This window comes from Pipistrellus hanaki, assembly GCF_964339955.1.
Source record: "Pipistrellus hanaki genome assembly, chromosome: 1".
NCBI classification, from domain to species: domain Eukaryota; kingdom Metazoa; phylum Chordata; class Mammalia; order Chiroptera; family Vespertilionidae; genus Pipistrellus; species Pipistrellus hanaki.
The window spans coordinates 183,450,865-183,478,357 of NC_140503.1; the positions used below are offsets into that span (position 1 = coordinate 183,450,865).

At 42.8% G+C, this 27,493-nt stretch overlaps 1 protein-coding gene across 2 annotated transcripts in view; it reads left to right on the plus strand.

The window, feature by feature from the left end:
* Positions 1–27,493, plus strand: part of CORIN (corin, serine peptidase) — a 188,154-nt gene that overhangs the window by 151,629 nt on the left and 9,032 nt on the right. For both annotated transcript variants that reach the window (XM_084899835.1, XM_084899836.1), the window contains 4 exons: positions 15,953–16,069; positions 18,815–18,864; positions 19,006–19,180; positions 26,473–26,744. In XM_084899835.1, coding sequence (XP_084755961.1) covers positions 15,953–16,069; positions 18,815–18,864; positions 19,006–19,180; positions 26,473–26,744 — 614 coding nt within the window. The remainder of the gene's footprint in view (positions 1–15,952; positions 16,070–18,814; positions 18,865–19,005; positions 19,181–26,472; positions 26,745–27,493) is intronic.

Consider the following 27,493-nt stretch of genomic DNA (forward strand, 5'->3'; position numbering starts at 1 on the left):
TGTTATAAACCCACTCAAAGAGATGCTTCAAAAGTTGCATACTTGCTATTATGTGGGGTTTCTTCTTTCAAGTTCTATCAGGGATGGAAAGCAATAATTGAAGGGTCCTAGAATATATCTGAGTGTGTGGGGAAATATATATATATATATATATATATATATATATATATATATATATATATATATATATATAACTATGTATGTGAGATTCCTGGAGAAAAAATTTGGTAGAAATGAGAGGAATAGCCTAAACCAGTTTGGCTCAGTGGATAGAGCATTGGCTTGCGGACTGAAAGGTCCCAGGTTCAATTCTGGTCAAGGGCATGTACCTTGGTTGCTGCGGGCACATCCCCAGTAGGGGGTATGCAAGAGGCAGCTGATCAGTGTTCCTCTCTCATCGATGTTTCTAACTCTCTATCCCTCTTCCTTCCTCTCTGTAAGAAATCTACACACACACACACACACACACACACACACACACACACGAGGAATAAATGGACTTATAATATACTAGAATAAAAATTGTACTAATGGCATTTCCCAGAATTCCACTGAGCAAACTTAAAACAATTTTAAGTGATGAACCATTCAGTTAGGAAATAATAGCTAGCAGCATTCTTTTAAAATCCCAGTTAGAGCTCTAGTCGGTTTGGCTCAGAGGATAGAGCAGTTCTATTCTGGTCAAGGGGTCAAGGGCACATACCTTGGTTGCAGGCTCTTTTCCAGCCCGGGTCATTGTGTGCAGGAGACAACCAATTGATGTGTTTTTCTCTGCTTTTCCCTCTTTCTTCCACTCTTCCTAAAAAAATAAATGGAAAAATATCCTCAGGTGAAGATACAAATAAATAAACAAATAAAATTCTACTTTGAAAAATTATCTAAATCCCAGAATCTTCAGCTCATTTTTCCCAACATAAAAACCCACATCTTTGGAAAATTGAGTAACAGGCTAATCAATAAAAGAACTTTAAACTTTGCCAGAGCAGAAAAATTATATTTGCCAAGATCCATTAAATTATACTTTATTTCCACAACTTCCTTATTATGTCTAAATGAAATGGGATATGATTTGATCAGAGAAAAATGAAAAGTGTTTTGAAAGTGCTTTATTTTCCCCTCACCAAGACACAAGATTGTTTCTTAATATGAAAGCTAGATTACATGATGATGGATAACTTCATTGAGAGTTCTGAGGAAAATCGGAACTGCAAAGATTTTGCAACCAGAAAATTTTCTTTGAAAAGCCACCCTGTTCTACTACAAGTAGAAGGGAATCTTGTTTTAAATATTCTACTTTATGTTTCTTCTAAATTTTTTTTTTGCATATAAGATTTAAGTGTTTTATTGTGGTGAAATGCACATAACTCAAAATTCGCCATTTTAACAATTTTAAACTATGAAATTCAGTGGTGCTTAGTAAATTTACTATGTTATGCAATCATCACCATTCCCTGGCTTAGTTCACTTGGCATAATGATATTTTGCATCCATATATTGGCACTTCACTTCTGTTTATGGCTGTATAATGTTCCAGTGCATAGGTATACCTCATATTAAAGAAATCTATTCATCCATTGATGGACATTTTGCTGGCTTCCTCCTTTACCTATATTATGTGCATGTTGAATTTTAAAAAATCTCTTTTAAATTTTCTCCATTTTCTTAACATGGTGGGAAATTCTCTTTTCAGTATTTTAGATATTTAGAATCTAAATTGACATTTAGATTTTTAAAAAGATAACTTTATTTCAAAGAACTACTAGGAAAATCTGAACAGTGTAGTTGGAAAATCATAGCCATTCTTTGGCTGAGTTCATGGATAAGTAGTGAGTTCATTCCAAGGAAATGAGTAAGAAAGGTAAACCTTAGTATTTTTATACTTTCTGATTGCCTTCAAACTCTTCAGTGTACTTGGGTGTCTTATGAATTGACAGAAACCTGCACAGCCAGGGTGGGGCAGGAATGAAGATAATGAGCAAGATGAGACCAATTCCTGCCGTGGGGGTGTGCTGCTGAGAAGCCGCTCTGTTAGCACTGTCCCCGAGACCAGCTGCTTCACGGCTCTGCCACTGATGCCTCAAGTTAACCAGAAGGAGTCCACGGCCTTTGAGTCACTTTCTCCAGATTCAGAGTCCTCAATAGGAGGGTCTGTCTGGCCATGATTAGTTACTGACCTGCACTCCAGCTGCCTGGAGATGCATGGCACCAGAAACTTGAAGTTATAAAAAACTTCTGCTTAGGGCCTTGTATGAAAGTAGACTTTGTTCAGAGGATGCATAGGTGAATAACATCACCAAAGAACTTCCAATGCATTAGGGAAGACACGAGCAAGCAGCCAAGAACATAAAGTTAGGGGGGAAAAAATGAGACTTTTGTCATCTAAGAATGGTACAATGATAGCACAGCACATGACATTTCTATTAAAATGATATAAAATATTCAGCTCTAAGATTACCTTAAATGTACTGTAGTATACATTTATTAAACTATTCCTTTATTCATTCAGTAAACATTTATAGAAACCAGCCTTGTAGTGTAGTATCCAAAGACAAATTTAACCTAACTTCAAATAGGTCATTCAGTGACTTGCGTGGGTACATGTTGGAGCTAGTTCATAAAAAATGACATGTCTACACCAAATTACATGTCTTGCAGCAATATTACTGAAATGCTTTCATGATGGAGGCAGTTGATTAAAAACACCTGCCTTTAGAGTTTTTCAGACTTTCCATCTCTCACAGCACAAATGCTAGGCTCTCCGATAAGTGCTTGTCTGAATGAGAAGGTTCAGAGTTCTGTGCTGAATTTGAGAACCTTTTTACCCCCACCTGCAGGTATCTATCTGTACAGTTCACCCAGCTTGGAAGTAGGATGTTTATTTGAGTAGACAAGGGTATAAATCAAGTCCCGAAATTCCTATGATAGTATATGGACTTTGCTACCTACATGTCCAGTATCAAAAACATATGGACATTTATTTAATCAACGATACAAATCAGACCTTGAACTGTCCTGTAACACTTGCCAAATGCTCAGTTGAGACATCTGGTATTTGAGGAAGTTGGTTGAAGGGAAGTGATGATTCTCTGTGTCTCTGGGCTTCACAAGGTTTATTTTTATATAAAGTTAGATCATCCAGAAACAGGCTGTATGATTTTGGCAAAATTCCTTTTTGGAATTAGTTTCAATCTGATTTTATGCCCTAATCTTTTAGAGTTGGTCAATAGGAGAAACCTGCTTCAGAAACATATTTCTACGTCTTGGGGAAAACCAAAAACAACATCTATTATGTAATCTTATAGTCCTTTATGTAAAGATTTACATTAAATTTTTCCTAATTTCAGATTTCATTTGTCATGTAAGAACTATCTAATTCAAGATTGATTTTTCTCATTGATTGACTTCCTTGAAGCTCAAAGACAGATTCAGTCCTCTGTAGTAGTAAATGTAGCCCAGGTTGCCAGAAGTTTAAAACTTTGTATTCAACTTTTAAAAAATTGAAAAATAAATCACCTATTATAAAATTCAATCTTTAAAGGGGTAAAACTAAGTTGTTTTTTAGTACAGTCACGATGTGTGCAATCATCAGCACTGTTTAATTCCAGAGCATTTTCATCAGCTGGAAAAGAAACTCCTCGCCCACCAGCAGTCACGCCCTGCTGCTCCTTCCCCCAACCCCTGGTAATCACGAGTTTACTTTCTGTCTCTGTGAATTTTCCTCTCTAGCACATTTCACACAAATAGGATCATGCATTATGTGCATACCTCGCCTGGCTTCTTTCACTTAGCCGCCAAGTCTTAGCATAATGTTTTTCTGGGTTCATCCATGGACTTTGCTACCTACATGTCCAGTATCAAAAACATATGGACATTTATTTAATCAACATTTATTTTTAGCATGTGTCATTTATTTTAGCATGTGTCAGTACTTTATTCCTGCTTATGGCTAAATAACATTCCATTGTTTGCATATATCCCCATTTTGATTATCCATTCATCAATTGGTAAACATTTGGGTTGTTTTCACTTTTTGGCTTTTAGTAATAGTGCTGCTATGAATATTCAAATCCCTATTTATATGTGAGCCTATGTTTTCAATTCTCATGGGTATATACTTAAGACTAGAATTGCTGGGTCAAATGGTAACTTGACGTTTAATATTTTTAAATAGCTAGCAAACTCTTTTACGAAGAGCTGTACCATTTTCTACTCCCACCGACAATGCATGAGAGTTCCAACTTCTCTATAGTTTTACTTCTGACTAAAAGGGATCACTCTGGTTGCTGTATTGAGCAAGGCCTGGCAGGGCAAAGAAAGAAACAGGACGATTAGTTAGGAGCCCATTGAAGTAATCTAACCAAGAGATTTTGGTGATTCAGATCAGTATATTAGTAGAGCACATGGTGATAAATGGTTCTACTCTGAATATATTTGAAAAGTAGCGTCAACAGGACTTTCTGACAGATAGATGTTGGTTGGGGTTGAGAGTACTTAACAAAGAAAAGAGTTGAGAATGACTTAAAGGTTTTTTGCTGAAGCAACTGGAAAGATGGGATAAAAACAAACTGGATGGGGAAGATTGTGGACGGAGCAAGTTTGGGGAAAAAGATCAGTTCTGTTTTGGACATGCTAAGTTTGGGATGTCTAGTAGACATTCAAATGTAGGTGTTTATAAGGCTCAAGTCTGGAGTTTATTAAAGAGGTCTTGGCTGGAAATATATTTTTGGGAGTCCCTGGAAGACAGAGGATGTATAGATTTATGGGACTGGTGACATAACCAAGAGAGGGAGTATAGAATAGAGAATCTGATATAGGGCTAAGGCCTAACATTAAGAGGATGAGAGAAGAGAAGCAGCAAGCCAAAGAAGCTGAGAAAGAACCAGTGTTGTTAGAGTATGGATATCCTGGGAACCTAGTGGAGAAACTATCAAGGAGAAGGCAATGGTTGATTTGTATCAAATGTTGCTGAGAAGTCAAATAAACTGAGGACTGAAAGCCAACTGCTGTTTTCAGCTCTGTGTATGTCATGGGCATGAACAATTTCAGTGGAATGAGGGGGCTAAAGTCTAAGAGATAATGGGAAGAGAGAAATAAAAAGCAACTATAGAACATTTTTAGGGATTTTGCTGCAAAGGGGAAGCAAAGAAATGTAGTTAAAGGCTGGTGGGGGAAGTAAGAAATCTTTGATTTCCTATTTCCATGGAAGCACTCACTATTCTGTGGCTGAATTCCTATAAACCCCCAGTACAAATGTCCCACCTCCCCATAATTCATATATTGATTTCTGATTCCCAACAGGATGATATTTGGATGTGGGGCTTTGGAAGTTGATAAGGTCAAGAGGATGGAGTCTCCTGAATGTGATTAGTGATTAAAATTCCATAGAGCTCTCTGATGCTTTTCCAGGTTGATGGCCATCTGTGAACAAGGTTACAAGTCTGAAGCAGAGGCAAAGACATCTTGGGTACTGAGAGTAGGTCCTCTACAGCACCCAGTTATTCAATAAACATACTTCATTGATGAGGCCAACCAGCTGTTCAAACATAAGTCCCTTTTGCCAAAACCGGTTTGGCTCAGTGGATAGAGCATCAGCCTGCGGACTGAAAGGTCCCAGTTTCGATTCTGGTCAAGGGCATGTACCTTGCTTGCGGGCACATCCCCAGTGTGGGGTGCGCAAGAGACAGCTGATTGATGATTCTCTCTCATCAATGTTTCTAACTCTCTATCCCTCTCTCTTCCTCTCTGTAAAAAATAAATAAAATGTATTTTAAAAAGAAAAGAAAATTATTTAAAAGAACAAAAACAAATATAAGTCCCTTTTAATATTGCTTTATTGGGAGTTTTGTGGTAAGTCCTCACGCTGTCTTGTGACCTTACCATTGTATAATTTTTAAATGGATAGCAGTGGGGAGGTGGGTGTAGGGGAAATTTATCCTGCAGAACCACAATCCAAGTGTTTTTTACTCTTCGAAATGTCACTTAGAGTAATAAGTAGATGCCTGGCATCTCATAAGTAGAACTCAGCTAAAGCAAACTCACCAAGTGTTATTTTTTTTTTTTTCCACACAGAAGCTTTGTAGTTTTCTGGCAGATGTGTAGCTCTGGCACAGAGTATTCATTTCCTACCCATTAGCAAGAAGCCACTGGCTAAATGACTGCCTGGGTGAGAAGAAAATCATAGAGTCCAATGTGTGGGTGTAGTTAAGTGTTTTTTGGAATGTGCTATTCTGGGGCGAGAAAGAATAAGACTTTTCTTTAAAAAAGTGTTACATCCTGAAGAAAGAAAAAATGATTTTAAAGTTCTTCCATGAGACCACTGGATATGAGGTTTTAATAAACAAAGCAAGGTAAATCTACCAGTTGTCCTGAGAGCATTTCCATAAATCACTAACAGCAAGTTCTGGCAAGAATTTGGATATTTGTTAGCAAACGAAATCTCAAAGTGACAGCTGAGTTAATGAATAATTTATGAAATTAAATGGAAACTTCTCAGTGCTGTAGACAAATTCACCATTATTAACTGATATGGAGATCCTGAATTAATTAGATGTTTAAAAACTTACATTTCATTTCGTGGTAAAAAAATAGCTCATCATTAAAAAATGGATTCACATCCTGATTTATAAAATTAAAGATGGTTTCCATGGGTTCTCCAGAAATAGGTACTGTCAAGACCCAGCTTTTAGCAAAAAATATCGGGGTAATTGTAAGCAAGAAGATTTTAGAATAGAAAGAATTAATCTCAATAAAATCTCTGGGTGCATTAGATTCCTCAATCATAATGAATATAGTATTGTCGTTAGACATAGATATGAATGGGTCCTGGGAAAATAGGAACATGATTTATAACTTGAGTGATCCATCAGGAGTTGACCAAAGAGGTCTGTATGACTTCTGTTAGAATTCCTTATGTGGTGGAACTCTACCAGGAGACTCCTGGTGAGGACTTAACTTCTGATCCACTAAGTTCTTCATGTTGTCTTTGCAACCTATTGCAATTTGGCTTTCTTCTACCTCCCAGGTAAGACTGATAGTTGGCAATGATATATATATGACAAGCCTGCAGGCCTTGCTATTCATACTGTTTGAATTCAAAATACAGTTTCTTACTCTGGCATGCAAGACTGCATAATCTGTACCCCACCTCTCTCTCTCAATCCTGGCACTTCCCACTAGTCCACTAAATTTTATGACACATTGACCTTATTACTGTCAATGTTGATAAAGAATGACCTGCTAAAGAAGGGCTCCTTGTGGTGATAAGGCCCAAATTTATAATCAGTCTAGCAGCCATTGTTTATGTGGCCTCTCATGCTTGCAGTATTTCAATCAAAAGGCACATACTGGGCAGCCAAGCTTTCTGCAGTGTGCTCCTGCCCTCTAAACGGACCTTTATAAAGGAATTCCTGGAATCATATTTTGACGAATAGAATTGAGACTTTTTGTCTTATTGGAGTTGCACAATTATATTCTCATTTGCATCTTTACTGATCAATCAGAATGGCTCCAATTTCAACCAATCAGGGCAATGACTTTGGACCAATCAAATTGTTAACTGGAGTCCTCATTTGCATGAAAATGGACCAATCAGGGGCCAGGGGCAGGAACTTCTCTCTATATAAACCTGCCTCCCCTTTTTGGGGGGGAGCTCACTTTCTGCTTCTTTTCCTCCTGGCTTAAGCTGTGACATGGAGCTGTAGCAATTGAGTTACAACATTGGGGCTGTGATGCTTGGGCTGCTACCCTTCAGCTGCTTTGCCTGTGTCTTCACTTGAGCCCTTTCACTTGAATGAAGTCTCTTCCTTCACTGCACCTCAGCGTGGGGGCTCTGGTTGATTGCCTTGGTGGTAGCAACTTTTTATTAACATCACTGATGTTCCAACACTGCAAACTCCCTTCCATCTCAGGGGCTTTCCTTTACTGTTGTTTTTGCTTGTAATGTTGGTCTCTACACCTTCACAGTTACCTCTATCTAAGCATTCTTATCCCAGCTCATATCTCAGCCACCTTGTTGAAGCAGCTTTCACCCATACACTCTCTATTTGCTTCTTTTGTCTCCTTCAAAACACTTCTCGGTATCAGAAATTACTTTTTCACACGTTTGTAATTTCTCTCTTGCTGTCAAAAGTAAAGCAGCCTTGTTTTTTGGGGATGTGTGCTGTCTTTATTTTAAGCAAGCACTCCCAGCATAATTATGACACAAGCATATGATGCCTTGCTGCTAATACAAAGCGACTTGATGGGAGTGAAACAAGTAGAGAGGTCGGATCAGATCTCCTCTAATCACCTAAGCCTCAAATATATAATTCCTTTTGTAGTGTCTGGATGTTTCAGAATTCTGGATAAGTTCTATGTTCTCATTTTAGTGCATGCGTGGGATTATACATTTTTAATAAGTGTCTTATGAGCACACAATGCAAGAAGCAAATTTGAGTGAAATCATTTTTGCTTCTCTGTGCAGTACCACCTTCAGATCCAGATCAGAGAGGCCTTTCCCTGGACCCCATGATTTGGAGCAGTGGTTCTCAACCTGGGGTGGCCCTGCCCTAAGAGAACATTTGGAGAAGTCTGTAGATATTTTTGATTGCCAATCCAGGAGTGATGGAGTCCTCCTGGCATCTAGTGGGGCTGAAGCCAGGGATAATGCTAAACATCCCCCCTACAGTGCACAGGACAGCCCCACATAGCAAATGATTATCTATAATAATTAAAGCATAATATGCTAATGAGGCTGGACGTCCTTCCTTCCGGACAAAGCTGGTGGGGGGGGGGGGAGGGGGAGGGGGTGCAGCAGAGGTGGCAGAGGCTCCCCCCTACCCCGGTCACAGCAGTGGCGGCAGGCAGGGGCCAGGGCCAGGGCCAAGGTCCTTGCACAAATTTCATGTATTGGGCCTCTCCTCTAGTATAAAATGTCAGCAGTGCCAAGGATGCAAAACCCCAATTTACAATAGAAGGGCCGCTCTGGCTTTCCGCCCCCAGCCAAGTTTTACCCCAGGGGGGCAAGAAGTCTGTCAGCCAAGGAGATATGCCCTTCTAGGCCTGCTTCTTGTTCAGCAATGTTTTCAAATTATGGTCCTGACCACCACCAGCCACAGCACCTGGAGTCCTACTAGAAAGGCAACCTTTGGGCCCATCTCAGACTTGCTGAATCAGGAAATCTGGGGAAGGGACAACCACCTCCATTACCAGGCTCTCCAGGTAATTCTGATGAATGAATGCCAAGGTTTGAAAATGACTGTTCCAAGGAGTCCAATACTTCTATATTTAAACCTAAAGAAATCTGATTGTCAAGATGGAAAGGTAGAATTTTCTTTAATAGCTTTTTAACTTGGCTTCTAACATCTAAATATGAAGGCATAGGGTATGTGGGCCTCCACTTATACTCTTTTTTATTAGAATATATTTTATTGATTTTTTTTTACAGAGATGAAAGGAGAGAGATAGAGAGTTAGAAACATCGATGAGAGAGAGTCATCAATCAGCTGCCTCTTGCACGCCCCCTCCTGGGGATGTGCCCTCAACCAAGGTACATGCCCTTGACCAGAATTGAACCTGGGACCTTTCAGTCTGTAGGCTGATGCTCTATCCACTTATACTCTTGCTCTAAGCCCCACAAATGTTCGGGATGGGTCTCAATGTATATCCTAGTTTTCTCAGGCTGTCAAATGAGGGAATTCAGGGGCCATTTGGATATTTATAACATTATTCACGGGCCATACAAAAATTTCAACTTAAAAATTAGCCTGCTATATTTGGTGAAACATGTAATTAATCAGCTCTTAATGCTTTGGCAGGGTCAGACCAAAGGATTTGTTATAGCCTGAGGACCGGATGTTCCCCACCCCTCAACATTAGATCCTGGCTTAAATTTCCTTCTCTGTGTAAGAGGTCAAAGCGCCTGTAGAAGCACGTGGGTCTGATTGCATTCCCTGCCCAGCATTCCCTGCTTCTAGGATACAGTGACTTTTATGCTTAATCACTTGCAAAATATATTTTTTTTTTTTGCTCCATACCCAACAGGATTTCTTTAATTTGTCTCTTCACTTAATATAGAAAAAAAAGATGTTAAGTCAAATGAATTATGAAATACCAAACAACATTTGAGCAGCATTTTAAGCTCCAGATAGCTTTTTAAAAATATATATTTTTGCTGATTTCAGAGAGGAAGGGAGATGGAGAGAGGGATAGAGACATCAATGATGAAAGAGAATCATTGCTCGGCTGCCTCCTGCACGCTCCCTACCAAGGACTGAGCCTGCAACTGGGCATGTGCCCTTGACTGCAATTGAACCCGGGATCCTTCAGTCCCCAGGTCCCAGGTGGACACTCTATCCATTGGACAAAACCGGATAGGGCTCCAGATACCTTTTAATAGCATGGCTTATATTTTATACATGTAGTAAAAACAAAAAGTACAGGCACACATATTCTTGATAAGTATGTAAATTAGCATTACTCTTTGAAGAGAAAATTCATATTGTTAATTGAAAATTTAAATTTTGATTCAATAACTTTACTATTAGGAATGTATTCTAAAATCACTAGTGCATATAGGCAAAGTTGAATGGCTAAGAGTGTTTACTGCTGCTTTTTTTTATTAATACCTACATGTACATCATCATGGATTGGCTAAGTAATGTATGCACAGCCATATACTAGTAAAGGAACACTGTGCAGTGATAAAAAGAGCATGGCCTGTGCTGTTAATGAAGATGGGACGGATAGCGCTCAAAGTGTTAGGAGTGGTAACCTGACTTCAACCTCAGGCATTCAAATACCAGCTCCACCATTTATTTGCTGTATGGCCTTGGGGCACATTACTTATTCTCTCTTTGCCTCAATTTTTCCATCTCCAAAATGGGGACTAATAATATAGCAAACTTCACAAAGTCATTGAGAGGATTAAATAAGATAAACGAATTAGTCTTTTAATACTTTGCATAGAGAAAATAGTTAACAAATATTATTATATGGAAAAGACTTCCAAGGTGAATCATTAAATGAAAACATCATCAATAACACACAGAAAAATGAGTATAGACTAGAAACTACATGAATTATAGAAATAGCTTGGCCAGGACACTCAAACACCATTTCCAGGAGTAGTTTCTGTACATCTGGGATGGGAAGATGTATTTTCATTGTGTATTTTTTTCTATGTATGAGTATTGCTTTTATGATTTTTAAATTATTTTTTAAAAATTAGAATTCCACAGATGCTCAGATTCTGTCTGATGGAAGAAATGAACCATCTGGACGCACCGACATATCTTTAATGGGCAATAGGATGGCATTTTTATGCCGAGAGATTTATTTTTGTGCAGGAGAAGCGGGCTAGTGTTTGGGATTTCATGGAAAACTAATCTTTATAATGATTCTCCCCTCTTCTTAATGATGAATTTCTTCGATGTTCCACTTGATGTGACTAAGAGACTCAGGCTAAATTGCCTTTCCTGCTGGAGGCTGAAGAGTGAAATGTGCAAACATCCCAAGTGCAGGGCTCAGTGAAGGGAGCCCTTGCCTAGCTGGAGGGACCTTCCAAGTAGAAAGATGCTCTTTGTGATGCATTTTCTCTCCAGCTCCAGTGTAAGTCCTGTGCTGAACCGGGCATCTTGTGTGAGTCCCTGGCGGCCTATGGATGCCTGCCTACACAGTGACCTGATTAGACAAGGCTGTGCTGATCTTCCTTCGGCTTTTTGCCAGCAAAATGCCTGGATGTAGGCGGCCGTGGTTGTTCTATTGCAGAAAGGAGTTCTCAGGAAGCAGGGACCAGGAGAAACACCAGAGGGTTATGACTTTCACACGTACCTCCCATCAGCATTCTGGGATTGATGGGAAGCCAGACTCTCTGTTGGGTAGAGGAAAAGGAAAATCCTCATTGTGCAGTAGCTTTTGTGAAGTCTTCAATAATCTAACAGTTCTCCCAATTTCTACATAAATTTAAATCTTGTGCAACTCTTTTAAAGTGTGGTCAGGAAGGAGAGGATTCAAAGATGGCTGCACAGGTAAACACCTAACCGCAGCCGCACACAACAATTTCAATGGAATACAACTAAAATATAAAATGGACATTGCCCAGAGCTACAGGTAGTCGACTGACTGAAAATTCTACAACAAGAAGGAAAGAGAAAGCAGAAGGAAAAATCAGAGGAGCTGAAAAAGCCTAAGGTACGGAGACATGCTGTGCGCACGTGCGCGCGCGCGCTCGCACAGAGAGGACGGAGCCGGAGAGGAGGGGAAGGCTGGGTGCCTGCCTGGTGTTCCCTAGCAGGAAGGAAATAAAAGCCCCGGACTGGGGACTGGGCTGAACCCCAGAACCGGCAGTGCTGAGCCCCAGTTCTAGGCCAGAACCTGTGGACCCAGGCTCAAACAGAGGGAGACGGGGCTATAAGGCAGAATATCAGGGGAGCAGCAAAAGGCAGAGCCCCCGGAGTCGCACACATTGTGCACAGAGGACAGTCTGTTGACTCTGATGCTAGACGCCCCTAGCAGGAAGGAGAAAAAAGCTCCAGACTGGAGGAACGCGATGAGGAGCAGGAGCCGCTGCCGGTCACAGGCCAGCCGGGTGCCGGCAAGGAGCCGGGCAACGGGGCCCCCAGGGGGGAGGTGCCACTGGGTCCTCGACCGCTGATCGCGGGCCACGAAGCCGAGGCCGGGGGCTGCTTCCTGGGTGGTGCCGACCCCAGCAACAGGCTGGAGCCGTGCAGGAGGCCGCGGAGAACAAAGGGGTGCCACAGGCCAGCCTGCTGAGCTTCCAGGATGAGGAGGAAGAAACTGAAGAAGTTTTCAATGTCAAGAAATCAAGTTATAGCAAAAGATAGTAAAATTACTTAAGAAATAATACAAAAAAGATCTTGAAAAATCAGACTAAGACAGAACTCAACTCAGCAGCCAACACTGCAACATAAAAGCGTTTAAAAAAAAAAAAAAAAAAAAAAAAAGGACAGAATGTTGGAGCTGCGGTGGCCAGGCCCAGAGTGGCCAGGCCCAAGGCAGTGGCAGCCGGGTCCGGAGCAGCAACAGCCAGGCCCCAGAGCAGCAGCAGCCAGAACCAGAGCAACAACAGCCAGCACTGGAGCAGCCAGACCTGGGGCAGTGGCAGCCAGGCTTGAGGCGGAGGCGGCCAAGCTCAGGGTGGCCAGGCCCGGAGCAGCCAGGCCTAGAGCATCCGGGCCCAGAGCAGCCAGGCCCAGAGCAGCAGCAGCCAGGCCCTGAGCGGCCGGGCCCGGAACAGCCGGGCCCAGAGCAGCCAGGCTCAAAGCAGCAGCAGCCAGGCCAGGGTGGCAGTGGCCAAACCTGGAGCAGCTGGTTGTGGAACGGACCAGAGCAACAGAGGCCAGGCCCGGAGCAGCCAGACCCAGAGCAGCTCGCTCCTTGCCTGCCCATGCCCCAGGGCTGCCTCTCAGACATGGCTGGAAACTTTTGTGGGAACTTGAGGATCTGCTGAATCAAGTGATGAAGGCTTAGATCTGGATGTGTTGAGTTAGTATAGCGCTGGGATGTTGATCTGTGAGTGCCTTGTGTGGGGTCTGGATGAGGTTGGTTGATCTATTTGGAAATGTCTTTTGTGTGAAGTGTATCCTTGGGCATGTGGAGGTATTATTGATTTGAGAAAATGCTAAGTAACTGATTTACTACCTGAAAAATTTAAAGTTCTGAAAGTTTAAGGTCTCTTGCCAAAAAGAGGTTTTAAAGCTAACACCTTAATTTTAATGGAGAAAGGGGAGGACAAGCCCTTCCCACCCAGAACAGGTAATCCAATTCCAACCAGCAGCTATCTTTAAACAATGTGTTCATTTACATTTGAATGGCTACACCTTTTGATAGCCTAAGGGAAAGTTTACATGTAAACAAGTTTGCTTCTCAATTCCCAGGGCAGAAGAAACAAGGTTTAAAATTATTAGATTTTAAAATTTATTCTTAAAAGTGTAAAAGTTTATTAATTAAAAAAAAAACAACAACAACAAAAGGAGGAGATTGAAAAACCTGATGAACAATATTAGCTGTTGATTGTAGTAGAGTCGGAGATACGGGAGGGGAGTAGACTGACAGTTCTCGGGGAAAGGGGGAGTGGCGGATGCCGGAAGAGACTGAACATAAACTGTGCACCTATGGATGAGGACAATAGGGGGTCGGGAGCGGGTGGAGGATAGGGTGGGAACCTGGTGGAGGGGGGAAGAAATGAGGAACCTTTGTAATAATATGAACAAAAAAGATTGATTTAAAAATAAATAAATAAATAAATAAATAAATAAATAAATAAAGTGTGGTCAGGGTTTATGCCATTTGCTTTCACATCAAATGACTAGAATCCGTTCATTATGAAGAACTGTTTTATTTTTAATCTTTGGCTTTTATTTTATCATCAAATGTTCTCTTTAGAGGGTTTTTTCACTTTTTAAAAGTAATGGGATTTGGTGAGGTTTTTATTCTTTTTCTTTTTAAGAATTTTATCTTTAAAGTATTACAGATATCTTCTCTATTCCCTGCCCCTCCCCCCTTCCCCTGCACCATTCTCCTGCCCCCGCTCTCCCCGCCCCAACCCGGCCTTCACTGCGTTATTGCCGGTGTCTGTGGGTACACATATATGCATGCAAGTTCTTTGGTTAATCACTTCCTGCCCATCCTCCCACCCCTTACAGCAATTTAAAAATAATTAATAATTAGGTGAAATTATCATTTTTCTTTCCCTGCCACTGAATCTAACTTTTTTCCCCCTTTTCTGTGCCCTGCCCCCTCTTTTTTTTTTTTTTTTTTTTCAATAAAAGCATCCCATTATCAAAAATGAAAGTCACTACCCACGCAGACTTGATGCTACCACAACCTCAAGATTTCCAGGTTCCTCTGAACCCTTGAGGCTGCTTGTTATTCTTCTAAGTGATCTCTGATGTGTTTCTCCAAAAATTCCCACCCGGGAACAATCCCATAAACATATCTCTTTCCTCCTCATCACGCACCCCTGCTGCTTGATAAGTGGAGGCTGTCTGATTTAAATTCTCTTGATGAACTCTCTCCCTCTCCGAGGCCAACAAGGTACCTGCTTCCTTTCCCCCCACTGCCTTCCAGATTCAGAGGAAGTACCCCTCCCTCCCCCTTCTGTCTGAAACGAACCCCTCTACTTCTTCCACCCTTTTTTGTATCAGGTGATAAAATCCCCCAAAGTTTTCTTCCAATATGACTTGCCTAAATAAACCAACTGATTTATGAAGAATGGGATATTTTACACTAAAACCTAAGTACTTTCGAAGCCTAAGGTTTTAAATCTTGGATATGGTGCAACCATATTTATTTGAATGATTGAATGAGACAGTCACAGGACAGTGTTGGTGGAAGTTGAGTGAGAATGTGGGCCAGGAACAAAATAATGTTGTCTAACCTTTCTCTCTGTTTTCCAAGGTCCTACCCAATTTTTAGTGCATAGGATTTTGCAGTATATCAAAATAATTCTACATACAATCTTATACCATCTAAGTAGACGCGAAATGGCCATTTATTCTCTTTAGTTATTACTTATCTTTATTTAAAGGTATTGCTACATTGCAGGATAACATTGGGCAAGAAAGGAGAAGAAAAAAAAACACCCAGCCAGATACATTTCATTTTACTTTTGACCCCTGTTTAAAGTTGCTCACGTATGTTAGAAATTGGAATTTTTACATCAGATACGTTAGAATTCTAACACCTCACCAAGTTCAAATACATGTCAGCAGACGGAATGACTAAAACAGCTGTAATCATTTGAAAAAAATTTTTTTGCTCTAATAAACTTATAGTAACTTCCCCTCTTGCTGATCACATTTCACGCCAAATTTCAAATGCAAATCCCCCTCTTGAAATATTGATTTACAATTTCAGGCTTTTTTTGGAAAGTGAGTAAGTGCCAAGTAATGATACTGTCTGGCCAAAGAGCACTGTGGTTGGACTGTTTAACTGGTCTTCACCCTTCTCTCAGGGAACCGACTGTGACCGAATTCATACCGGAACAGGAGCCAGACCAGCCGTGGCTGACGTTAGACTCTGACTGGGAGAGCCTCAATGGGACCACTCTGCACAGGCGGCTGGTGAAAGGGTAAGGCACTTCCCCAGAGCGGAGTAAGTGCATTACGGAGTGAGAGCCTAGTGTCCGGGCCCTTCTTCTGGTCCTATCCGAAGATGATACACATTTGTCACATCAATAGTGAGTTTCCACAGAATGGCTGCTGTCCTTTCACTTCAGCATCACTGGGCTTTATTTCCTCTTTCTAGACATAGACTTCTCTCTCTCTCTTGGCTAATGATGTTTTCCTTTAAGGACGATTGCAGAAGCTATTGTGGTGAAGGAGGAGCAACTTGCATTCTAATAGTGGAGTTTTTTTTTCCACTTTTTCCTTGAAATGTAGTCTCATGTTTGCACTTCCTACCAATGTTATATGTAACTAGTTCACAGAGGGAATTGAAGCAATGAAAACTAATAAGACTTGGAGGGTCTGAGAACAAATGGACATGGAATTAGAACCAAGTAGCCTCAAAAGTACATCTGTGGAAAATTGCCCCTAAAATTAAACAGAGCCACCTCCCTTGTCTAGTCTATAGGAGACAGATAAGTAGAGGAAGTTAATGCTTATTACTTGTACATTATTAGAAGCCTGAGGCACGAATCCATGTACCGGTGAAGTCCCTTAGCCTGGCCTGTGCCCTCTTGCAATCCAGGACCCCTTGGGGGATAGCAGACTTCTGGTTTTGGCCTGATCCCTGCAGGCCAGGCTGAAGGGACCCCACTAATGCAAGAATCTGTGTACTGGGCCTCTAGTATGCATATAAGGTTTTGGTTAATCTTTTCCTGCTCTCTCCCCTCCCTGCTTCCCTCTGAGATTCATCAGTCTATTCCAAGTTTCCATGCTTGTGCATTGAGCGCCTGCCTCCTGGTGGTCAGTGCATATCATAGCTACCAGTCAAATGGTTGAATGGACGCTTAGGCCTTTAGATAGATAGATAGATAGATAGATAGATAGATAGATAGATAGATAGATATAGATAGGGACATAGCTATAAAATATATAAATGACTTGCTCAAAACTCACCACCCACAGATGGGAAGGGACAGCCTCTCAATTCAAACCAGGTTTATCTGACCCCACAGCTTTGAATAAGTCCTAGGGAAGAACCGCTTAAGAATTCCAAAGGAGAAAACCAAAGGTGGGCTGTTTTTCTTTAGAATGTCTTGACATTTCCCCTGTAGACCAAACTCTGCAGCCACATTTCTGAATATTTGTCAACTGAAATACTTCCTCCAGAACAATGACCTGAATCTTTCAACAGCGTGATGTGTTTCCCCAAACTGGGACTGCTGGAGAAGCCCTCTCAGGTCAAATCAATAAATAAAATATCTCATTCTGAATTGGGAGTTGGTAGAGTCCTCACTTACTAATTAGACTTGGGATCTTATATAACCACAGTTTCCCAAAGTATAAATTATTGAGATGGATAGACTTTGGTGTCTTTTCCTATTTGTATAAGCTATGGTTTTGTATCTAACAAATAGCAACTAATTATTGAGTATCTCTCCCATGCCAAGTTCAGTGCTAAGCTTTGAGGGGATATAGAAGAGAATTAGAGGGTCAAGGACCCTGGTCTCAAGGAACATACATTATATTGGTGAACAGATGGGCTATAAGCTAGTAAACAAAGTGAATTTCAGATATTTGGAAGTGCTACAAAGAAGTTAAGGATAACGAGAGGGGGGTAGGGGAGAGAGAGAGAGAGAGAGAGAAGAGAGAGAGAGAGAGAGAGAGAGAGAGAGAGAGAGAGAGAGAGAGAGAAGGGATACAACTTCAGGGGAGTCAAAAAAGCAAATGTGCTATTTCTGTATTATGTAATTTGTGGTATACAAATAATTACACAGATCACCATGCAAATTTAGCAAGAAATAAAAATACAGTAAATCTTCAAAAAGAAATGTAGAAATGACTATATACCTTTTTCTGAGAGGTCTAGGATTCTAAGCATGTCACGATATATCTGACAGTCCCTCAGTTTTTTGGTTTTTTTGTCTTTTTAATTTACACTGTAAATAAAGGCTTCATGCTTGGAAGGAGTTTTATGATTAGAACTTGATGTATCCCACACTGAATTTTCTGATGCAGCCACATTGATAAGTACTTAAACAGGGCCCATGTTCTTGCTTTCAAAGGTTAACTCCAATTTTTAGAAAGTTCTTCCTTTCCTGAGCCCACACTTCCTATAAATTCTACCATTAGTCCTGACCCTGACATCTAGAGCCACATGGAATCAAGTTAACCCCCTTTTTCCTGTCAGCCAGTCATAGATCCGTAATCTAATAGTCTTGGCAAGATTATTTGACAATTTAACTATTCAGGGTTTGTTTTTTTTAATCCAGTCTCTAACTTTTTAAAGTAATATTTTATTTCTTTCAAACTAGTTCTCAAAAATTTTTTTAAATATTTATGCCCCTCCATGAGCATAAAAATCTGACACGGTGCCCCTCACTATGGATTCTAAGCAACAGCCCAATCCTCCCCCCACTTGCTTCTCCCTACTTGGAAAATCATGGTTTGAGTTCATATTTTGGGAAACTTTGCAAACAATAGGATCCCTTCTGGCAAATGTGAAATTTTATGAGGGTGATATTAAGTCAACTAGGAAAAGTACACATCCTTTGTACACCCCCATCCTGGAGGTGATGCTGACAGCAGCCCCGCCTTGAGAACTGACCTCAGGTAAGGGTTGAACCCATGGCTTGCTTTTCACGGGTTAGTGTCTGAAGTGAACAATGACTGTAACTTAATACCATACCCTCTTATGTTTCCAAATCCAGGCAGTCTTGCCACAGCAGAAGTAAGATTTCTCTTCTGTGTGCTAAACAAGGTGAGAGAGCGAGCAGTGTCCCAGTGGGGTATACACCTCATTTAGCGGGGTTGGCTCGGGAGGAAAAATGATCCCTTGAACGTGACAGCATCTAGTTGGGTTTGGGGGTGAGTCACACACGCCTCTCCTGCTCCCTGGCAGACTGCGGGCGCCGCCCTGCTGCCCGAATGAACAAGAGGATCCTCGGGGGCCGGACGAGTCGCCCTGGAAGGTGGCCCTGGCAGTGCTCCCTGCAGAGCGGGCCCAATGAGCACATCTGTGGCTGCGTCCTCATTGCCAGGAAGTGGGTCCTGACGGTCGCCCACTGCTTCGAGGGGTGAGCTCCACCTTTTCCCCTTCGCTTTGCCTGCGTCTGGTCATCTTGTCACCCACCTGGGCGTTCCTAGTGAAGCCACTTTGGTGCAAAAGCCACTGTTGATCTTCCTCCCGGGTCTTTCTCTGCTTGTTTTTTTTCTACCCTCGGTGCTGTCAGCCTATGTACATGCGGCTCCTTTATTGGCGATGGATAGCTCTTGCTTATGATTTATGGCCTAAAGAGGAAGGAATAGGAAGTTTAGCGGATTGACTCTCCAGCTAGCATGAGTGTCTTTTCTAGCCCTTTTGAATACATCGAATACATGTGGAGTTCAACGGGGGATTTACTCAAGGGGACACTACAGTGAGGGGAGGGTGCTGGAGGAACTAGTGAGGAATTTGGGAAGCAGAATTAAAGGTACTACCCTGTTTCCCCAAAAATAAGACAGTGTCTTATATTAATTTTTGCTCCCAAAGATGCGCTAGGTCTTATTTTCAGGGGATGTCTTATTTTTCCATGAAGAAGAATACGGTACACATTTATTGTTAAATAAAAATAAAGGAAATTTATTACCTGTATACGGTACGGTAGTATGGTAGTTGTCAACACAAACCAGACAAACTGTGAATCCTACAGTATCAAGAATTTGCTCATTTATTCAATGACAATCATGTCATCATCTTCTGGAACATCATCATAACAATCCAATTCCTGAATTTCCTGGTGAATTTCTTGTGACTCCATTTCTTTCAGAATCAGTGGACCAAATCTCTCATGTTTAGCTTAGGGGGGCCTTATTTTCGGGGGATGCCTTATATTTCACTCAGATAGAAACCTGTAAGTAGGCCTTATTTTCGGAGGATGTCTTATTTTCGGGGAAACACAGTATATGTGCATTAGTCAGGGATCTCCAGAGAGAGAGAGAGAGACCAATGAGAGTGAGAGGTTTACTTTCAAAGGCTGGCTCACATGATTGTGGACGCTTGGTGAGTCCAAAATCTAATGGGGTTGGCCGGAAGATGGGGTGGCATTGCAGTCCATGTCCAATGGCCATTGGCTAGGTGGATTCCTTCTTGCTCAGGGGAGGTCTGGCTTGTTTATTACGTCTCCCGTTTATTGGATGAGGCCCACCTACCTTACGGACCGTGGTCTGCTTTACTCAAAGGCCACTGATTTCAATGTTAATCTAACCCAAGTACACCATCACCGAAAAATCCAGAAGGTTTGACCAAATAGTTTAGCACCATGGCCCAGCCGCATTAGCACATAAATTAACCAGGACAATGTGCCTAAAGGAGCAGAAAAGTAGGACCAAGGGGATACCTACCCCCAACGGACAAACATCACTGCGGAAGGTCCTCATGTGCTCCACCTGTCTGCTAGGTCAGGAACAAGAAAACCAAACCGAGCGATAACAACAAAGAAACCCCAAACCTGTGTTATGCTCCCAGAAGATCCGGGTCAGACACCAGAAGGACATAGCTGGTGCCCAGCTAGAAGGTTCTGAGTGAGGGGCTGTGCTCTCCAGGCAGCGATGCCCGTGGGCCGGGCCTTAGCTCCTCCCCACATGGAACTCAGCATGGTGACTGGCATCCCTGGCATTCAGCACAGTGAGCTTCCCAGGAGGGAGCCAGGAGGATGCGGTGCCTTTTGTGACCCAGCCTCCAAGACATACAACACCGCTTCTGCTGTGGGGCCGGTAAGAGCCCTCCAGGCCCCACCGAGATCCAAAGGAAGAAACACAAAACTCTTCTCCATGGGAGGAGTGTCAAAGGGTTTGAGGACTCTTTTTTTTTTTTTTTTATTAAGAGAGAAAGGGAGGGTGGGCAGGGCAGGGAGGGAGAGGCGAGAAACAGAGAGAGAGAGAGAGAGAGAGAGAGAGAGAGAGAGAGAGAGAGAGAGAGAGAGAGAGAGAGAGAGAGGAAGACATTGATTGGTTGCTCCTATACTGCCTGACCAGTGGTCGAACCTGAAACCTGAGTGCGTGCCCTTACCAGGACTGGAACCTGCCACCTTTTAGTGTACCGGATGATGCACCAAACAACCGAGTCGCCACACTGGCCTGGGGGAGGACATTCTTTTAAATAACCATACCACCGATTTTATTTTTAATAATTTTACTTTATTTAAAAGCCATATTAAGCAATAGCAAGTTTTAAAAACAAAGTAAGTCATAGTCCTAAAACCTAATTGGTTGTTTTCATTTGATCAGGTTAATTTCTTTAAAAAATGCAATTTCATTTTTTTGGCCTATTATTGTTTTATTTTGTTTTTTTCTCAAATTTGCCACTTGCTGTGTGACCCTGGATCAATTCATGAGCTTTTCTGGGCCCCGAAAAGCTCATGAATTGATCCAGGGTCACACAGCAAGTGGCGAATTTGAGAGAAAAAAATAATTGAAATAAATGAATTGAAATGAAGGAAATAACCGTCCCAGGATGGTGCAGCCATTCAGCCAGCCTCTGGAAAGCCCTGAGAATCATGCCTAGTATTAATAAGTGAACCATTGATAAAGGTCAACTTTAAAAAAACAGTATTACTGAAGTCATGCATTCTACCTTCTCCCTTAGCACTATGGCATGAGTATCTTTGCATTTTGCTAGCACTATCTCTCCTCTCACTCTCACCTTTACTTCTTCATCCTCCTCACAGTACCCCCATCACAGCCTGGTGAATGTCCCGGCACAGCTATAAACAAATGCATTTCCCCCAAGGCGTCATTGTTTCCTTTTACAATTTGGAATCTGTTTGTAAGGTGACTTTCTCATATATCGCCGGCATTCCTCCAGGTCAACCGATGTAGCTCTAACTCATTCTATGCCAAAGCTGAATTGTTATATTGGAATTCAGCAAGTCAAACAGAAAATGCCACAGACATGAGGCCGAATTTGGAGTCTTTATTGCAAACGCCGGCAACCTCAAGAAGATTGATGTTTCTCCAAAACCTCGCAGCCCCGAATGAACTTACGGATTAGCTTATAAAGGCAAAAGAACTGGAAGTGCTGGGATGGGGCAGTGTGCTCAGCAGATATCTGCAGAAAGCTTGCAGCCTTGAGCACAGCTCAGATAACCAGAAGACACCGGCATGAGAGGAGCCAAGGACGGACCAGACCCCCAGGCCCGCAGAGTGGCTTGCGGGACCAGATAAATAAGAGGGGGCAGTGACTACACTATAGGATGGCTAAGAATGCACATTAGGTTACTGGCACAGATTTAGATTGCTAGCCCCTTTCCAAAATGTCTTATTTTCCCCATTATTCGAGCAAGTGTGCTTACAGAAGCTAGAAATAGCAGAGTTGCTTCTGTTTAGGAGGCTATCTGGTTTAGTTACTTCCTGGAATTAACGGAACAAAGGACCCTCTGTGTTTAGTGGAAAATTTTAGAGGGCAGTTCTTACAAAATGGAGGTTAGGGGAACAAGATGGAGTGCCTATGGTTCAGGTGGAGGGTGAGGGACAGGATGGAGTCAGTCCTTTCAAGGCCCATTGTTCACATGATATCCTACAATATAGATTTATCAAGACTTTTTTTTTTTAATTATTATTCCACAGCTGATGGACATTCAGGTTAGTTCCAATTTGCTACCATTTCAAGAAACATTGCAATACACCTTCTTATACAAAGCTACTCACCCACTGGTGCTCTCCCTTCTGCAGAATAGACTCCTAGCACATGTATTTAGTTCCAGGTGAGGGTTACAAAGATGAATACACATTTTTTTCCTTGGATTGCTAACCTAATGAGGATGCAGACACTTAAATCGTTAGAATATAATGTGATAAGTGATTTTGAAATGCAAATGTGTATATCCAGTTATTTGATCACTCTTTTTTGGGGAAATGAAATATAAAACATCAAGCTAGTACTGTTATGCCCAGATTTCAAGATCCCCAAGGACCACCAGGGAGCCAAGTCTGATGCAAAAGCAAAAGAGCCTTTATTAGCCGGCCTGGTGACTGCTCTGCTATTCTCCACGCAGGAAGACCAGAGAGCAGCAGTGATCCTTTGTGTAGGACTGCTTTTAAGCCCATTAACCACATCCTGTACTTACAGAGTAAGCAACACTAGACAAAACAGTTTTTCCTAAGCTATGTCAGGATCATGCCATTGATGACCATGTTGTTCACAGGGTCATCCTGTTCTTCAGAAAGCTGGCAGTGTTCTGTGAAAGAAAGCCTATGTGCTGGGAAGGGGCCATGAGACCATATCTCAAGGCCTGGCCTGGTGTCAGCACTGACAGCTCCATCTGGGACATAGTCCACAGCCTCTCTGGAAGCATGCTCAAAAATCCCCACTCTCCAACAGTACCTCCACTTGAGAACATTTAGTGTCTAAGACCCTGCATTATTGAGGAGTCTGTGTAGTCTGTCAGGAAATACACGGCGGTGTTATTGTTTCGGAAGAGGCCAGATGTTTCCGGATGTCTCTTCCAGGCCTGATTTATAACTCCGTGATGAGTAGGAGATTAGACCAGCAGGAGTACATTCATCAAAAGGTGATTACCTGGATGAATCCGACAGGTCTTTAAGGAAAACACATTCTTTACGTGCTAGTTCATCCCGGTTCAGATCCAGCTTTTGTTGTTTCTGTATGTGGTGTCCAAGTCTCCTCTTTCACCGACAGATCTGTGCAGGGAAGAAGCCTTGCAACAGAGAAGAAATATGTGTCTATAATTAAGGAAATGGGTAAGATATCAAAGGCCCTGGTGACATTTTATGGAACACTAAACTTGACAGAACTGTCAAGAGGGGCCTGGCTTGTCTGTAAGAAACAAGAAATGGCCAAACTTCAAACAAGCCCTCGTTCGAATGCGTGCTAATGACTCTGATTCTACTTTACAGTCTCTCCGGTGGCCCTTGCAAGCTTTTGAGCACTTCTAATTATAAGCCTTCCTCTCTGCTGGAGCCATCAATTGCTGCAGTTAATGGGATTTACTTCATATCCTGATCCCATGCTTTGCCAATCCCAGTGTGACCCATCTGTGGGCCTCCTCAAGCCTGTCTGTGTTAATTATATCGGTGGGGGAAAAGCCACAAATTTGTTTTGCTCTTCCATGGAGAGGTCTTTAAAAATCCCCAATGAAAATTAAAAACATGAGATGCTAAGCTGTCAGATCAAGTTCCATATGCCCTAGTAAGAATTCAACTTCAACCGTTTTGTAAGGGAGCAAGACTTTGCCTTTCAGGGGTAACGGAACAGCGATTTTCCTGCCTTCTTCCGCCTCTGAGAGACGGAAGGATGACCTTCCTAGTCTGGCATACAACTAGTAATTGTCAGAAGCATCTGATTTCTCTCCAGGAAACCCACATGAATAACTATCATCCTACTATCCTCCTACATAATAAAAGCAAATATGCAAATCAACCAAAAAGGCAGAACAACTGGTTGTTATGACATGCAATGACCATCAGGGGCAGATGCTCAATGCAGGAGCTGCCCCCTGGTGGTCTGTGCGCTCCCATAGGGGGAGCATCGCTCAGCCAGAAGCCCTGAGCCAGGCTCTCAGCTAATGTGTGCAGCTGCGGTGGTGGGAGCCTCGTACCCGTGGCAGTGCTAAGGACCCCTCCGGGATGTCTGTCTGCTGGCTTAGCTCCCTTCTGGGAGCAGGCCTAAACCAGCAGGCGGATATCCCCCCAAGAAGTCCCAGACTGTGAGAGGGCACAGGCTGGGCTGAGATAACCCCTCCCTCTGTGCATGAATTTCATGCACTGGGCCTCTAGTGTGACCACAATCACTAACCTGCCCAGTCGCCCTTGTCTTGATTTCTCTGACAAGACTTTTTGTTGCTTGTCTGCATTCCTTCCCCCATTATCTCAGCCTCCCCGTCTCCTTTCTCTCTCCAGCTGACCAAGTGCCCTGGCTTCCTCATGTCAGCCCTCTCACCAGGACCTTCAATTTCTTTGGTCCCAGATCTTTCTGCCATACACGCTGGGCAGACCTGTCCCGATCCCAGTCCTTCAATATACTCGGGAAAGGGAAGTGAGAGATTTGGTCTGACTTTTCCTACTGAACCCCTGCTGTGTCCTCAGGGTTACTATATATATATATATATATATATATATATATATATATATATATATATATAATTAATCTTCTAGGTGCTTATGAAGTACGCCAGTCATTCACGATTTTTTTCCCCATTTTATCGACGTGAGGGGTCGATCCATTCCTTTCGGTAATGATGTCCAGTAAAACGGGAATGTTCCATTTTCTATCCACCCTTCCCCTGGGTGCCGCTGTTGAGCATCCCTGGAGAGTGAGCCAGTGTGGTTGTCAAAAGCCCTTGGTAACTTACCTGACTCCGCTCTCCCCACGTCCTGCCTCCTGGGAGGGGAGGTGTCCTCTGTCTGCCTTCCCTTCCCAGTGGGGATGTCTGGGTCTGGGCCACAGCACGCCGATCCACAGCTCCCGGGGCTTGCTGGAACTGGGAGCTCCTCTCCTTTCAGCCTTCACAGCGACTCCTCTGTCTCTTCTGGCTTTGCAGCTCCCTACCCGTGTGCTCTGCCTCTGCACCTGAGCAGGGTTCGGTAGTCTCTTGCTTTGGTGGGGAAGGTATGACCTGAGGGATCTGGAAAAGATCATTCTGGCATCCAGAACTTTGGCCTTCCTGGAACAATCGGAAGGTCAAGTCACACGGGCCATTTCAACATGACAGCAAGGAGCAGAACCGAGAGGCGATGGCCCTCCGGATGGGCAGCCTTGTGGTCTGACTTAGGGATGCACACCCAGCCCCTTCACACACTTCCCTGTGGTCAACAAGGAATGTGCCACAGGGAACGCTTTAGAAACACCGCGGGCAGAGCCCACTGCTAAAAGTAAGACATTTGTACTATTTATAGAACAGCAATGACACTATCGCGTGATTATTTCCTAGAACAAATTTGGTAACCTTTAAACTACCTCCACTTTGCCACTTAATTATGCTATTTCTGGAGCAAGACAAAAATAGGGTGATTTTTATTCCAGGTGTTCATTATAAATATTCATCCTTTTCCTAAAAAAGGGGAAATATTTGAGACTCTAAAGCAAAATCAAAACGGGTAAAAAAGGGGAAGTTTGTGCTCTCCGGAAAAGATAGAGATAATCTCTGACGTTGGCTAGCTGGCTGCAGGAAGCACGAATCTGCCATTTTCGTGCCTAAACCAGACTGTGGCAAATTGCAGACCACAGGGACCGGTTATTGTGTGTAGTGACCCGGTGCCTGCCACTGTGTCCATGCCCCTGCCCGCTCCATGGGCCCGGGGGACGCATGGGAAGCTGAGCTCCCTCTCTGGAGAGGTTCAGAGGCCAATGGCTCCTGCATTGCTGTTGCAGGAGAGAGAGCGCCTCCGGGTGGACAGTGGTGTTTGGCATCAACAACCTGGACCACCCGACGCCCTTCGTGCAGACGCGCGGCGTGAAGAGCATCATCCTGCACCCGCGCTACGTCCGCGAGGTGGTGGACTACGACATCAGCATCGTGGAGCTCAGCGCCGAGGTGCAGGAGACCAGCTACGTGCGGCCCGTCTGCCTGCCCCGCGCCTGGCAGGTCCTGGAGCCCAGCACCTACTGCTCCATCTCAGGCTGGGGCCACATGGGCAGCAAAAGTAAGCCGGTCCGCGCCGCGCTCTGCCTGGCAGCTGGTAACGGGAAGACTCCGAGTTACTTCTTTAAAAAAAAAAAAAAAAAATTTTAATTGATTTTTTACAGAGAGATAGGGTTAGGGATAGAGAGTTAGAAACATCGATGATGAGAGAGAATCATTGATCAGCTGCCTCCTGCACACCCCCTACTGGGGATGTGCCCACAACCCAGGTACATGCCCTTGACTGGAATCGAACCTGGGACCCTTCAGTCTGCAGGCCGACGCTCTATCCACTGAGTCAAACCGGTTTTGCTGAGTTACTTCTGAGTCTTTGGCAATCCTCCCCCATTTCACTTCTGAAAGTACAGGCACAGCCCGGCCAGCGTGGCTCAGCGGTTGGACCAGGAACCAGGTTTGCTGGCTCGATTCTGGTTAGAGCACATGCCTGGATGAAGGCTAGATCCCCAGTAGGGGGCGTGCAGGAGGCAGCCGATCAATGATTCATTCTCATCATGGATGTTTCTATCTCCCTCTCCCTCCCTCTCTCTCTAAAAATTAAAAAAAAAAAAAACATGCCTTTTTCTTATCTTGTCACATGTTCATTTTTTTTATTTCTTCCTGTAGTTGTACTTCACTTTTTAAAATTTATTTTTATTTATTTTTTATTTTTAAAAAATATATTTTATTGATTTTTTTACAGAGAGGAAAGGAGAGGGATAGAGAGTTAGAAACATCGATGAGAGAGAAACATCAATCAGCTGCCTCCTGCAC